Source organism: Cygnus olor, chromosome 1, assembly GCF_009769625.2.
Source record: "Cygnus olor isolate bCygOlo1 chromosome 1, bCygOlo1.pri.v2, whole genome shotgun sequence".
NCBI lineage: Eukaryota > Metazoa > Chordata > Aves > Anseriformes > Anatidae > Cygnus > Cygnus olor.
This window is the reverse complement of record NC_049169.1, coordinates 185,787,215-185,803,080: the sequence shown is the minus strand read 5'-3', so window position 1 is coordinate 185,803,080 and position 15,866 is coordinate 185,787,215. Positions and strand designations below refer to the sequence as shown.

General features: G+C 34.7%; 1 protein-coding gene across 7 annotated transcripts in view; it reads left to right on the top strand.

Annotated features, from left to right (window-relative positions):
• PDS5B (PDS5 cohesin associated factor B) overlaps positions 1 to 15,866 on the top strand; it is a 116,678-nt gene that overhangs the window by 53,907 nt on the left and 46,905 nt on the right. For all 7 annotated transcript variants that reach the window (XR_005815978.1, XR_005815977.1, XM_040543864.1 and 4 more), the window contains exons 10-17: positions 1,061 to 1,155; positions 3,453 to 3,598; positions 4,535 to 4,686; positions 6,286 to 6,399; positions 7,995 to 8,076; positions 13,345 to 13,393; positions 14,195 to 14,334; positions 14,412 to 14,527. Coding sequence is in view for 5 of the 7 variants with exons in the window: in XM_040543864.1 (XP_040399798.1) it covers positions 1,061 to 1,155; positions 3,453 to 3,598; positions 4,535 to 4,686; positions 6,286 to 6,399; positions 7,995 to 8,076; positions 13,345 to 13,393; positions 14,195 to 14,334; positions 14,412 to 14,527 (894 nt within the window). In the remaining 2 variants the exon portion in view is untranslated. The remainder of the gene's footprint in view (positions 1 to 1,060; positions 1,156 to 3,452; positions 3,599 to 4,534; positions 4,687 to 6,285; positions 6,400 to 7,994; positions 8,077 to 13,344; positions 13,394 to 14,194; positions 14,335 to 14,411; positions 14,528 to 15,866) is intronic.

Genomic DNA, 15,866 nt, shown 5'->3' with positions numbered 1-15,866 from the left:
AGTTTAGCATTTGATCATATCAAAACCAGAATGTCCTCAACAAATGCTACTTCTAAAAGTACGGGAAACTTAATTGAAGGAATTGATTTTTCTTGATAGCATGTAACATTTCAAATATTGCATGTAATTTAAAAATCCCAAATTTGGACCCAAAGAAAAATACTTCATTGTGTTATGATGTGAAACAATATGGTCATGTGCAATCCGTTGTTCACAATTACTATTTTCCATTAGTTATGAACCACATATATGTATTTAATTTTTCAAGGATTTTAAATAAGTTACAATAGTAATTACTAGAGAAGACATTCCTAAATTCTCTTCATTTAGAAAAGTACCTAGTTTTTACTTAGACATTTCTTAAAGCCTTTGTATTTGATAAATAAATGTTTCCACAGCAATATGTTCCAAAATTTGCTTTTAAGTTGTTTAAAACCAGGTGTTTTGATGACCTCAAAATGCATTTTATCTTTCAAAACAACATAGCTGTCATTGCAACAATAGTTTTGTTATAAAAATACTTATTTTCTCATGCTTAACTTTATGTACTAGGTTTCAAGCATCAAATTTAATTCAGTCTTCTAAAACCAAGTCTTACAGAAGTTGAATGATCCATTTTGGAAGAAATTTGTACTAGGTTAGATTGGTTTGCTGTCTGTCTTTAAAGAGGAGAACAACATCACAATCTTAAAACCTTTTTCAGTTGCAGATACATAGTTCATGATTAACTAAGTGGAGCATCAGAGAAATGATACTTAAAATGTGTGAGACATCTTTCACTAAATAGCTGTTGTCTGCCCCGAGTTTTTCATGTGTACTAGGAGAAGATATTTCCCTTCCTGTATAGAACATGAATTAATACATGAGTACAGCACTTTTGTTCTTAAGTTAAAGAAATTCAAATTAATACCATAAAATTAGAGCTGTTTTGCACAAGTAACTGTGCATGGGAGGCATAAAAATCTTTTTAGAGATTGTTTGAGACTGCGTGGAAATGATCTATTTGCTTTGGTGAATGATATTTTTTCTTGTTGTAATACATTGTCTTGTTTGTAAATAGGTTTAATGATATCCATGTACCCATTCGTCTTGAATGTGTGAAATTTGCAAGTCACTGCCTTATGAACCATCCTGACCTAGCAAAAGACTTAACAGGTACCAGATTTACTATAACATTAAAATTCAATTTTAAGTCTCTGGAGAAGTCAGGAAGGTTAGTTGTCATCCTTAGTAACATTCTGTGACGTTATAGAGGGGACAATTGAGGTTAGATTTCCAAATTGCAGAGTCCCTTGCTTTGAGCACTGCTCTCAGGCTAAGGGGTTTGTGCATGAAGAATGCCTTAATCAAAGACAACACCCTCCTTCTCTTACAGTAGCTGCATTCCCAACTGCTGTTGAAATTAAACACCATGAGACCAGGCAAAATAAGCCTGCCGAACAAAACAGTCATGGCATTTATTAGGGTGCAGAACAGAGACATGGGTTCCACAAAGCAGAAGTGTGTAAATATTATGCAGCAACTGTCTAAAGTATCAAAACAGTCCTTGGAACTGTGACCACAGCCATTGGTTTCTGCTCCTTTGTACCAAAATCAACTGGCAGTTCAAGACCTCTGTAGGAAGAAAGCAACTGGCATGGGTAGAAGCATATAGTATTTGTTGCTCCCTGTGACAATAAGGAGATAGACAATAATAAGATCCCACTCTTAATGAGCAGAAGTGCAATTAAAGAGAATGGGTTGATTTTTTTCAAAGCTTATAACGAAGACAGTATCTTCCCCTGATCACTAAACTCCCACTTGTTCTTTGGAGGTGTTATCTTTGACCATTTCCTCTAAGCAGAAAATTTAAGGGGCTGTTAATTGCATGGGGTTGCACTCCTGCCTGTTGAACATTTGTCAGTTCATACAAATACAGGCAAGCTATAGTTATCCCATAATCCCATAGTTAATTGTATTGTTAAGGCAGGTTTTTTTAGAGAAAAAAAAAAAGAAAATAGTTTCTGGATCTTTCTTTAATGGAATGGTAAAGCTTATCAGAGGTGTATTTTCAAGTTTTTCTTTTTTCTTTTTTTTTCCTTTTTCCTTTTTCCTTTTTTTTTGACATTGCTGAAAGACTTTGTGCCCCCTCTAATGGTATCCTCTGGGAAATGTAATGTTGCTTGCCCCTCTCTCTCCCCACAATGCTTATAAAAGTCAAATTGTTCATAAAATTTTTCGCTCACTGATGTTGAAGAAAAGAATTGTTTTGCACAATGGCAATTGTCTTCATTTGTTTTAGTTTATTATGTTTTCATGTGGAACAATTTTTAAAAGCTATTTGATTTTTAAATTTCATAACTTCCATAAATACAAAGCTTCGTTTCTTGATGTGCTTTTCCAACACTTGTACTGATTACCAGCAATGTTAGTAGTCAGTATTTCAGATGAGACTTGAAAATTTTCACTCTTCATTGAACAGTAATAAGAGTGCAGTAACCTCTGGTTATTTAGAGCAAGCTTTGAATTTTCAAGGTTTCGTAATGTTCTCAGCGTTTCACTGATGTATGCTGCATACAGTGATCTTAATGTCTTTTTTTGGTGTGCTTTCCTGCCTGTGTGTGTGACTACATTAACCTAGAACACGTACTTCTAAAAAGATAAATGAACTTTGCTGGTCTGTTTTGTGCTTTGGCAGTTTTCTAAAATGATATTAAGCAGCTAAAACATTTGATATTTATAAGCAGAAATCTTAAAATGTTGATGGTGTAAGATTTCTGGTAGTACCAAATATGTAGCAATATGCCAACATAATCTAGAAAAAAACTGTTCTATGTTGAATGAATTAGGTTTTGTCTAAATAAGCATTTTAGCTTGGTGAAAGAGCATGCTTCTTAAGTATGTCTCTTGATTTGTCCCTGCTTGCTATGCTCATGTGGTTCACACTGCGGAGTGTTCTGGAGCACGTGAACCAGATTCCTTTGGGAAAGTACAGAAGCTGTGTTCAGGAGTGCAACTGATGTGCTCTGTCAACTAGTTATAGGAATCTGCAGGAAGAGAGTAGCCTCTAGCCTGAAGTAAGACTTTAAAATGTGTATGTAGTGTGGATATCAAGTTCTTAGAAGAACTTCAGCATCTATTCAGCTCTATAGATGCAGTTCTCTTGGACTGTAATAGTTGCAAATGTAGATTATAACTAATTATTACAAGAAATAATTTTTAATAACTTAATCTCTCAACTCTTATTTCCTTAACGCCAGAAACATAAGTATTGAGTGTTCTAAGTGAATAAAAAGTTTATTATTCACATTCCAGTTAATCTTAGGAAAAATTAGTGGCTTCTTACTGTCTGTACTCAAAACTGTAGAAACCCATGGCTTTCTGTTTCTGTCCATTGGGTAGCCTCTAGAGAAATAAAAGTATCTGAAGTTGTATACCTCAACTGAAGTGCTTATTTTATTTTATTTCCCCAGAATATCTTAAAGTAAGGTCACATGATCCTGAAGAGGCAATAAGGCATGATGTTATAGTATCCATAGTTACTGCTGCTAAAAAAGATCTTCTGCTTGTCAATGATCACCTGCTTAATTTTGTCAGAGAACGAACACTGGACAAGCGGGTAAGACATTAAGTACTAATGGTGGCTATGCATTATACTTCTAGTCTTTTGTATCTTACTGTAATTAGCTGTCTTTTTCTTAAAAGCAAAGCTTCTTAAGAATGCTGAGCTAATTTTAAAATTACTAACGAAAACCCATATAATGCAAAAAATTTTGAGACAGTGTGCTTAATGAGATAGCTTTTGCCCCTGACTGGAATGCAACATTTTTTATTGTGCTGTATTATTATTTAATGTAGTATGATCAAAAAAATACTATATGCCGAAGAACGATTATGTCACTCCTGTTGTCTAGTTTTCATAGTAGTTTTTGAGTAAAATGAGACCCTTGTAAGATATTCTAACATTTTTCTTATGATATTTTGAGAACAAGTTTCAAAATGTATGGTAGATTACTAATGCAAATTGTTCCACCGTCAGAAGTGGCTATGTTGTCTGCCTTTAATTAGTTCATTGAAAAACTGCAAATGGGTGTAGTAGCTTTCAAGTTTGAATAGCCTTGAAATTTAGTTTAGCTATGTTTCGTTATTCGGCAAAACTTAGGATGTTTTCTGCTTACATTAGAGTATGGTAAACGAGGCTGTTAATGGCAAACTTAAAATTAGTATTATCTCCTGATTTTTCATTTGGTGACATGCTTTCCCATGGTGCAGACATAATACAATCTCAAGTATTTGATGCAGATCTGTGAAAAAGGGTGTTGGCTTAAACTTGTAACAATTCAAAAATCAAGAAGCGTACTTGCATAGTAGTTACCTACATTGAAGTGCTTAGCATAATAGATATAATGCAGTATTTGTCTTAATGAGAAGAAACTGTACTTATAACTCAAACTATTTTATTTTGGGGAAGAATAGAAAATACCAGGAAGCTCCTCAGTCTTTTCAAATTTGAGTTTTGAACTGCTAAACTGTGGTACTATTTCTTTTTCCCAAGTGGAGAGTGAGGAAAGAAGCTATGATGGGACTTGCACAGATATACAAGAAATACTCATTACAGTCAGAAGCAGGAAAAGAAGCTGCAAAACAGATATCATGGATAAAAGATAAACTTCTGCATATATATTATCAGAACAGTATTGATGATCGGTAAGTCCACCTTTTGAAAGCTGGGTTTTCTGTGGATAAGTGTGGTATCTTGTTTTTCCTTCAAGCTTAAGTGCTGACAAGAAGACGACTTGATAATTGTGTGTGTTCTTATCAAGTGCATAATCTTACACAGCCAAATTTTGTTCTTTGCTGTTTTCTTCTGCTTGTGTAAGGCCAAAAGTGATTGTAAGAAGCTGAAAATTTTGAAATATTCCCAACCTGTACTTCACCACTGCTTTCATAAAGGAGGGTTTTGTTTACCTTTCAGTAACTTGCTGATTTTTATGTTAAAATCCAGTAAGTAAAATTGCCTTAACAAACTTGCTTTGGACTTGCAAGTCCAATTAGTAAATATAGTGGCGATGGTTAAGGCATCTCACTCTGTGGAAGGTTAGTTTTTCTGTATGATAACAGCCCAGAATTAGAGCCTTGTGATTTGTGGTGAAAGCAATGACTCTGTCATCCCAGCTGTATGCCCTATTTCATTGTTCGTATTGAAAAAGAGTTGCACATTAGGAACTACTTTGGGAACTAGTCTGCCTTGACTAAGCAGTTGGACTTGTTGGCTTTGGAGATGGGTCTTTGGTCTTCACAGCATGATCAAATACAAATGGCATTGCAAACTCATACAAATCTTTTCAAAAATTTACACTCTTAAAAAGTTGCCTGCAAAATAATCAGTCGTTTCTTGGTACCATGGAAGTGGAAGGAGCTGTCTGGATCATCAGGTCCAGTCTTATTCATTCACAATTTCTTAAACTTCAAGATCTTTTTAAGCTAGCTGGGTTTGTGTTTTGACCACCTGATCCCATTGGATGACTCTAGTAACTTAAGCTTGTGTGTAAGGATGAGGATTTTACTCACATTTCTAGCCTAAAAACGTACATGATCGAAACATGGGTGTGGTTTTCCTTTTGTTTTATTTCACTGTCTGTCCTAAGTAACTGTCAGACCTAATCCTTTTTTCTCCTGTTTCTAAATGAGGAGCTTCCATGTCATAGCAGAAGCTTTCGTTAATTTCATTCATTTCAAAATTATTGTTGAATGTACCTGCATTTTTACTGTGGAAGCAACAGAAATGGGATAAACTCAGCCCTTCAGGAAGGGGCCAGGGAGGAGTGGGGAAAAAGCCAGTTTCTTCTGACTAGTATCTGAATTCTCCTTCTGGGCTTCATGATAACATGTAATGGTCAATGTGACTGTTTTTATTTTTTCTGTTTTTTTTCCTCGTATTTTAAGCCCTGTATATGGGGTCAGTTCAAAAATTGACTGCAATACTTATCCTTTGGGCCAACAGTTAAGAGACATCCTTCTCTAAAATCCTTTGATTTCTATCTGGGTTAATAAATCTGATAATGGTAATGTCATCTCCTAAATGTCCTACTGCTAACATTAACGGTACATCTTCCATAATGGTATCTTTTTGTTTAATTTATGCTGAGTTTTATTGGAAGTTAGGTGACTTGACTTTAGTTTTTTTAATAAATATGTCTTTATATGCCACAACTGATCTCTAGGATGTCTGAGAATTTCTGAACAAACACTTTAACAATTTAAGACCCCTTTCTTGCTTAACAGTTCCTTAACACTGTCTTTCAGGTTACTTGTTGAACGCATCTTTGCTCAGTACATGGTCCCTCACAACTTGGAAACAAATGAACGAATGAAATGTTTGTATTACCTTTATGCAACACTGGATTCAAATGCTGTGAAGTATGTGCTATTTTTGACTTGCAAAATAATTTTTAATACAGTCGTTGTAAGTTAGTTCTAAATTGTTATGAGTACCCTAAGCCAGTGGACAAAGGTAGTTCAACAACTATTAGTAAATGGAATATAGCAATACTGTATGTATTGATCTCCTGTATGTATTGTACAGTATGTATTAATACTGTATGTTGTAATCTCTTCAAATGAGAGTTTGAAAAAATTAATAGGGTGGTTTTTAACAAGGTGTGGTACCCTTTAACCATAAACAGCGAAAAAATAGTAGTGCCAAAGAACTGGCAAAAAGCTTTTGAGTGCATGTTAGTCCTTTTATGTCTTGAAAGAGATAACACAGATTAGTAGCGCTGACTAGCTTTAGATCTTATCTGAAGATTTAAGAATCAACATACTCCTCATTTTGGCAGCCAGGATAACTCCAGAGTGGGAAGGAATTATTTGTTTGTCTCTTCTCCTTCAATATTCATTTTACTTCCAATTTTGTTTGGAGAAGGTAATTACTTGCCTTAAAATTAGTGCATGTATGTGAATTTGAATAATGCCAGTTTTGCTGCTGTAATGTTCATTGTTGTGATTGAATTTACTTAGTTTTACTTTGTTTTTCATTTAGTAGTACCCAGTCACTTGAAAATTAAATGTAATTTTTCTCATGTGGGAGACTGTTTATCATAGATTGGCTAAAAAAACCCCACCCACAGCATTCAAATACTAGAGAAATTTGTGTTTGAATCTCCTGAGTTTGTCTAACATGCCTGCATAAGTTACAATGGTGTAGCACAGTAAAATAAAGAATAATGTATTAAAAATAAAAGCTGCTACTGTTCTAGCAATTTTGGTATAGGCTAAACAAAGTGCAGAATGGGATTTTTTCAGTGTTTGTTATTTCACGCAACAAATAACTTCTGAATTCTACAGTTGGCGTATGCAGCAGTATGTATTTTAAAGATTCAGTATATTCAGTTAGTTAAATAGGACTGACTTTACTTGTGGATTCTAGAAGTTTTAAAAATGAGTGATTTTTTTAAAAATTCTTTTTACTAGATTTTTTTTTTAATTTTTAGATCATTTTTCCTGGAAAGTGTGCTGATTTTCAGTTTTGTAGACTATCTCTAATGCATCTCTTACAAGTCTAATCATGTCCACTTTTCGCAACTTGTTCTAGTAACTGCTTTCTGTGTAAGAAAAACATTGTTTTGATGATAAAAATCTTAGGCTGCTTCTTAGAATGTTTTTAGAAGAATGATTTCAGACTTGTACAAATGAGTTCTTTATAAGACAGATATCAGTTACTTCCCAGTTCTTTTAAAGGCAGTATAGTTAAGCGTCTGAAATAAAACTTGTTTCAAAATCACATTTTGTACCAGTATAGTATGATCAATTAAATTTTCCATATCATTCAATTAGGAAACATTTAGAATTTGCTCACAGAGCAATGATGTTTCATGTGACAGGAATATTTAGAAGACGTTTAGAAGAACATTTAAAATAATGTAAAGGCTCTTGTTGGACAGTTACATTATTTATTGAATAGAAGACTTTGACAACTCTTTTTTTCTCTTTTCTTCTTCCATTCTGTTTTTTAGAGCATTGAATGAAATGTGGAAATGTCAGAATCTGTTACGACATCAAGTAAAGGATTTAGTTGACCTAATAAAACAACCAAAAGTAAGTTATATTTGTCTTTATTCCACAGTGAATATGCAGTTATACTTAAAAAAAAAAAACAACAAAACAAAACAGAACAATAAACAACAACAACAAAAAAACAACTTTTTAAGATTCCATTATTTCCATTAGTTCCATCTGAAGCTTAATATTAATGACAGAAAATATTTTGATTCCATTAGACTAAGCTTTCAGTAAGAAATCTGTATATATTTTGTCAGTAAGAGCAGGTGTTTTTAAGATTTTTTTTTTAAAGTTTTTTTCTAGCCACTTAATATTAAATTATGTGCTCCCCCTGTTTGAGAGCTACATGTTGCCATCCAGGATTGTTCTGGTTCTCAAACAAGAGAAAAAGATGGTATATTATTTTTGACTGCCAGATTGAGTAATTAAGAAAAAATACCTAAACATCCTGATTTCTTATCTTATATAAATTAGTAACATTTGAGAGATGAGAGTATTTTATCTTTATATGTTACTTGTTTTTCTTTCCTCTTGGAAACTTCTTAAATGTTGTGTTGGAGGTGACAGACTAGTGTTGAATTCTTTTATTCCTAGTGGGCATATTTCTAAAAGATAGACATATCTAGAAGATTTAGGATATACTCACAGTAAAATTTAGATTTGTTTTAGTTGTATGTATATGCATATTATCATTAAAAAAAAAAATAAGGTGAAATTCTGCATGTGATTTGGAACATGATTATGACTTGACTTCAGTGCTACAAGTTTAATCTGTTGGTGTTTTAACAGTAATAGTGTATCCTATAAAGTGTTACTGTGTCCATGTTCATATATTTAAGTCTTTTATATGTGTATATACTCAAACATCACAGGTAAATTTAATGCAGTTTAATGACTGAATTATTTTACTGCAATTGTCTGAACACGACGAGAGGGTAACTGCATTTTTACAAGTGTAATTGGATTATCTAATGTCTGCTTGGAAATGCTACTGTCTTGCAGATAGCAGTAGTTCTATTGAAATCTTAGTCTTGCAGTCCTGTTTGAGTTATATTCAAGGTGATTTTAGTGAAATTCATAATTTTGCTTTAGGGCAATTAAAACATACCGTAATGTTGTATTGAATTCTTTAGTGCAGTAACCGCTAATACAGTAATAATTCATCGTGTTTCAGTGACTACTGAAATCATTTTAATCTACTTTATTGTATTTTTGGTGTAATTTAAATACATTTATGCATCATTTAAAACTTGAGTTAGCTTCTTGATATATTCTGCATTTCAGTTGAAAGTGAAATTTCAAGTTTTCCCTTTGTTTTCGGGGGAAGTAAAGAAAGTGCTTTCTTGGTTGTAAAATATCAAGTGTGACTTAAAATTAAATATTTAATTTTAATAAATGTCAGCATAAGCATTGCATTGAAAATGGGGTATTCTGTTTATGTGTTTGCTTTTGTCCATGTCTTTTTCATTGCATCTTTCATGATTAAGTATTGATTCTCTACACTTGAATGTTTTTTGTGTAACAGGAGTGCATGTGTGATTTCAGGCAGCTTGTGGTGTTGTGGGCAACACAGCTTGTGCTTTCAGGCAGTCTGAGGTGCTGTTGTGGGTGACAACACAGTGCTGAGTGAGGGGATATTTCTTAATTTAGTTTGCTGTCTATTAACATAAACTTTTAATTATTGATTCTGGTATTGAGAAATGAAAGTGAACAGAATCACAGAATCGTCTAGGTTGGAAGAGACCTCCAAGATCACCCAGTCCAACCTCTGACCTAACACTAACAAGTCCTCCACTAAACCATATCACTAAGCTCAACATCTAAACGTCTCTTAAAGACCTCCAGGGATGGTGACTCAACCACTTCCCTGGGCAGTCCATTCCAATGCCTAACAACCCTTTCAGTAAAGAAGTTCTTCCTAATATCCAACCTAAACCTCCCCTGGCGCAACTTTTAGCCCATTCCCCCTCGTCCTGTCACCAGGCACATGGGAGAATAGACCAACCCCCACCTCGCTACAGCCTCCTTTAAGGTACCTATAGAGAGCGATAAGGTTGCCCCTGAGCCTCCTCTTCTCCAGGCTGAACAACCCCAGCTCCCTCAGCCGCTCCTCGTAAGCCTTGTTCTCCAGACCCCACACCAGCTTCGTTGCCCTCCTCTGGACTCTCTCGAGCACCTCCATGTCCTTCTTGTAGCGAGGGGCCCAAAACTGGACACAGTACTCGAGGTGCAGTCTCACCAGAGCCGAGTACAGGGGGACAATCACTTCCCTAGACCTGCTGGCCACACTGTTTCTTATACAAGCCAGGATGCTGTTGGCCTTCTTGGCCACCTGAGCACACTGCTGGCTCATATTCAGCCGACTATCAACCAATACTCCCAGGTCCTTCTCTGCCAGGCAGCTTTCTAACAAGCACAAATAAGCTCTTCAAGAAACACCCTTCAGCTCCCTATTAGATAATTTTGTTCCCCAGTTCAGTCTCCAGTCCCCTTGCCACACACTGTGGTCATGGTGTGGTGGTTCCTTTTCTTTTGCTGCAGCTCAGTACTTAACCCACTGCTCTAGCCTGGGTTCCTCCACTGGCCGCAGTCCCTTTAGAGCCATACGTTCTCCTTGCATCTCCTCTCCACCCCTGCTCAGGCAACTCTTACCCTTGTATCTGTAATGCTCTCATGTCTCTCATGCCCCTGCTCAGGTGTCTTTTTTTTTTAAATTTTCATTCAGAAGTCTAGAAACTATGTTGAAACAAATGTTTTGTATGAAACAAAACCAAAATGAGTTAGTAACCTTTTAGAAGATAACGTAATGTTACCATACGTCCATTTTCGCTTTGGTCGAACTTCTACCCTTATTAATCACAGTAGCTTAATTGTTCATTTTTCTCCTGTAGGTGTTCTCCTTGTGGCAAGTGTAGGTATTGTGAGAGCTCCAAGACAACAAAGATAGGACAAGAATCAGAGTACAAAGTTGCCACAAGGGAATTTTGAGTAGGTAGTAAGGAGGGAAAAAAATAAGTCAGTAAGGATGGTCAAATATGGGAACAGGTTATCCAGCGAGGCTGTGAAACCATTCTTGTAAATACTTAAAAACTCAACTAAATGAGGACTAGAGCAAATTGAGTAGACAGTTCAACCAGGTGAGCTACAGTTGGCCCTTCCAACCTAAATTATTCTGTGATTATAGATCTTTGAATTTTCCACTCCACTGTTTTTTCCCTATCTTGGAAAATTATTTTGTCATTTAGAGAAATTCTACAGGGTTTCCCCCCTTTGGGCTTTTTTTCTTTTTTTTTTTTTCCTTTTCCCTGCTTTAGCCTTTCCCCAGTGCAAGGACTATTGCTTAACAAGCGCTGTCAAGGAGATTGAATATGTGTTAGGAAACTTCCCATTTCTCCTGATCATAGCTTCTCCTAATCTGAGACAGAACAGACATCAAACCCAACTTTAAGCTGAGATATTTTTCTGAAGAACAAAAGCATAGATCTCAACTCTTCTTATTTTCTCCTACAGTAATGGTATACGATTAAATAAAATAAACTCGCTTGTTCACATGTGGAAAACTGGGTGAATGCTGTTTTGTCTGTATTAGAAGTATAAGCTTTATTTGCTGTAGATGTGCTGCTGTTCAGATGCTTCCATATTGTGAATGCGAGGTCATGTAGATAAGATGCCACAGTAGATCTTCTGAAAAGAAACGTATCTTGATATCTTCAATCTGTCATTATTCAGTGGAGTTATACTACTGAAAGGTAAAAGAATCCTTTTGATTCAGGCTGTTTCATATTCGGATGAGTGCTTAGCAGTTTGCGCATCTTAAATGTTGTTTTAATGAGACCTTCAGCCAGTACTAGAAGACCTAGCCAGTACTGGAAGAATGGAGACCAAACCAATACAAGGAATTCCACAATACAGGGTGGGTTTTTGTTGGTGGTGTTTTTGAGAGTTGCAAGAGGAGCACATACAGAGATTCTGTATCAGGTGACATTATTTGAAATCTACACACCAGATTTGATTTCTGGTGTGGTTCTTTGTTTGTCTCCCCCCACATAATTTCTTGTCTGAACATGTATGTTCAGCTCTGACAGTGAAAAGCCCCAAAAAAGACAGCATTCTTCTGATGCTAAAAAGTGACTGAAATTTCTGTAGAAATATTTAATGGCTGGAACAATGTGCTTAAGTGTCCATGTCACAAGATATAGTACTCACTGAAAACACTGCTTATCTTAATCTCATGGTGTATTTTTGTTATACTCCAATCTTTCCGGGATTGGCACTGTTCTCAAACATTGCAAGAGTTTGTACAAATTGCCTGATTAATTTCCTTGTCGTTTTTTTTGCAATGACGTTAGAACTCAAAATTCTCTTTTCTTTTGTAGTACCTCATCAACTGCACAACAGAAATGTACTCCAAAAAGTTAAAGGACACTCCTTCTAGAAATACACACTTTCCCGTGTTAGCCGAAGTTATTGTAATAACTAGTAACTGTTATCTCCAAAGCTGATATGGCTTGTTTGAACTTTATTTGAAATCTATGTGTGGATTTCACTAAGAAAAAACAAACTATGTATGCCTGAACAAGACTTTGTCCTCTACCTTGAACATTTTTCTCTCTACTCTATAATAATCTTAAGACTTTCATAAAAAAATGTTAGTGTCTTGCAGCACTACTGCTTAATGGTTCTTTCCTGACGTGAACCTGATGAAAAGGCCCACCACAGGTCTTTGTTTGCCTCGTGTTGAGTACTTAGGTGTAAAGAATATTTGTCTTCTAAGCTGAGCCTTCTTTCTGAGTTGATTTGTCTTTGTTTTCCTGTGTGTAATTTTAGGCTTATCGGTCATCAATTTTGTCTGTTACAAAGGGAGGTCTCTAAAAGAGAGTTCTAGCAATGGTGGCAGCGAAGCAGAATTCTTTTAAAAATGAGATGCTTTTCAGTGAAAGCTCTTGAAAGGTGGTCGTGTTCTCATTTAAATTTTTTCTCACAGGACTGTCATTTTATAGTTGTAGCTATACAACTGTTCAGAGGTTATATAGTAGATTAAGAAGTAGTAATAATAAAAAAAAAAAAAAATAATATTATAGCATGTGAGAAAGATGCCCGTGGAAACATTCTCTGTCTTTTACTTCCTGGAGCAATCCAGCATTAAATTTGCTGTGGTGTTTCGGTTTCTAACACACTGATGTGTTAACAAAATAATAGGTGCTGATTTGTTGATAATACATCATTATGGAATTTTGCTCATTCAGTGGAAATATATAATATAAAATTTTTACTTAATACATTTTTCTTTTTTGTGACTTGCAGACAGATGCCAGCAGTAAGGCTATATTCTCAAAAGTGATGGTAATAACAAGTAAGTCAGTTGAAGTATTTATACCATCTAAAAATTGCGGTCAATATATTTATTTCTTCTTTTAAAAATCACTTGAGATAAGCTTATAACAAATAAGCTTTGTAACAGGTAAGTTTTGTAGCAAATCACAATAAATATGTTGTGATGGTATGATGTGAAAACTTAAGACAACTAAAAGCAAGAATTGCTTATTGTAAAAAATCTCTAGTCATGAAGCTTATTATCACTTGGCATTTTGGATACGTTTCTAACTTTTCTAGATTAATTTAAAATGCAGATGATCTAAGGTGTCAGTGTGTCCTTTAGCATTTATTATAGAACATATATTAATTGATGTTAACTAACCTACTATACAGGTACTGGCTTACCTCTTTTTGATGTGTCAGTATTGTAAGTGTTGTTAGGAGAATGCACAAGAGTTTGTTTCAATAGTAGGAAGGCATCTTGGAGACAGAAGAACTTCTGTGTAACTTAAACTCTTAGCAAAAAAAAAACCACTTTACAATTCTGAAATTTTGGTTTTAAATGAAGCTTTTTTTAAAAGATGCAAACTGTTCTTTTGGCAAAATAGTACTGTTTAAGGCCAATGTGGAGGAAAAAATCAATCATGCTATTTGGTTGGCTAGGTCCCAAGTATTTTTTCTTTATGATGTTTAATATTTATTATATTTATTATATAATTTATTATATAATAATATTAATAATTGTTTATTAATATGATGGTGTGAGGCTTTGAACTTGTGTAACGTACAGTCCTGATATTTACTAAAATAAATACTCGTTTCTTTTGCTTACTTAAAGGAAACCTTCCTGATCCAGGGAAAGCTCAAGATTTCATGAAGAAATTCACACAAGTTCTAGAAGATGATGAAAAAATAAGGAGTCAGTTAGAAATGCTTGTTAGCCCAACATGTTCGTGCAAACAGGCTGAGGGATGTGTGGTAAGAATAGTTCTTAAAATACGTGAATGTTTTGGGAACTAAATTGATTATAAACTTGATTGAAACTTAAATTGCAGAGGGAAATTACAAAGAAGTTGGGCAACCCAAAACAACCAACAAATCCTTTCCTGGAAATGATAAAGTTTCTTCTTGAGAGAATTGCTCCTGTGCACATTGATACTGAATCCATCAGGTAATTTTGTGTGTGTGTTGTTGACTGTAGATCAGAGTTTGAAATCAGGGTTTCTAATTTCGTCTTTAAACACAAGCAGCAACGGATTGATGGCAGGAGGAGAGTTTTTAAGGCCTAGCAACCTGCAATATTTTCTTCTGTTTCTCCTAGCTTAGGGGTTTCTTTCTCCTCATTCAGAGTGTAGCTGCACAAACAATTGATTTGTCATTCAGCACAGCTGGAACAAACTGTCAGTAAAAATGGATCTGTTGCTGATGGGGGAAGTTTGATTTGTGAGTGACTGACTCCATTAAAAGGAATTTCTGTCCGTGGCTTTTAATTACTTGAGCTTTTCAGTTTCTGCCTGTCACACATACAGTGTAATGGAGCCATTGAGACTTCATTTAAAAATCTGTTTCAGAGAAGTTCTTAACATAATTTTTCTTTTGATCTTGGATTAAGTATAATGCATAGCTAGACTTTTTTCAAATTTGAAAGTGCATTTAAAAAAATCACAGAAGCAATATAAAATGTGCATTTAAAGTAATGTTCAAATTTGTTGCAAAGTTTTAATACTTGTTTCACCACGTACCTATTGACTGACCCCCGTACAGTAAACACAGGGAAAAAAATAAAGTAAAAAGTAAATATTTTCAGTTTTTCTGCAGAATTGGTCATCTTCCATCTTAGTAAATTATCACTAAATTTCTTCTTCATTTTTGAGACTGTCAGACTGTTTTGTTTTGCTATAGATGGTTATTTTTGTCCAATTAGGAGTAGAAAAAAAGGAAAGTCTGAGTAGGTGTCTCTTTGTTTGCTTCCACTGATTATAAATATGCCCTACAGAATTTACTGAAGGTATATTCTGAATATTGTTCAGTCCTTGACAGGGAAGCTGCCTACAGCACTTACTAACAAGATCATTTGGATGATCACCATTTCCCTTCCTAGGTTACAGTGTAAGAAAAAAACAAGCATTACTGTCAACGTGAAATATGCAGGAGATAAGTCTCTTAAATTTCTCATCAACTTCCAGCACAGCTGTTTAATGGTTATTTTATTTATTGCTGTTAGACTAAGCATTATTAATGGTTATTTTCTATCAATTATTAAGAATCCACAGGATCTAGTACCCTAATCATAATTCTTATTTGAATTTGTTACTTCTAATGCTCAAATTGTTTTCTTTCCTTGGTCATTCTTATAGAGTAACGTGTAACTGCTTAATTCATGATGGTTAAATGTTTTTTAACTTAATGCTTAATGGCAGATGAGGACAATCAGAATGTGTATGTAGATGAATTGCATTTATTTTATAATAGGCTTATGTTTTATATGTATTGCAGTAAACACAAGGCCA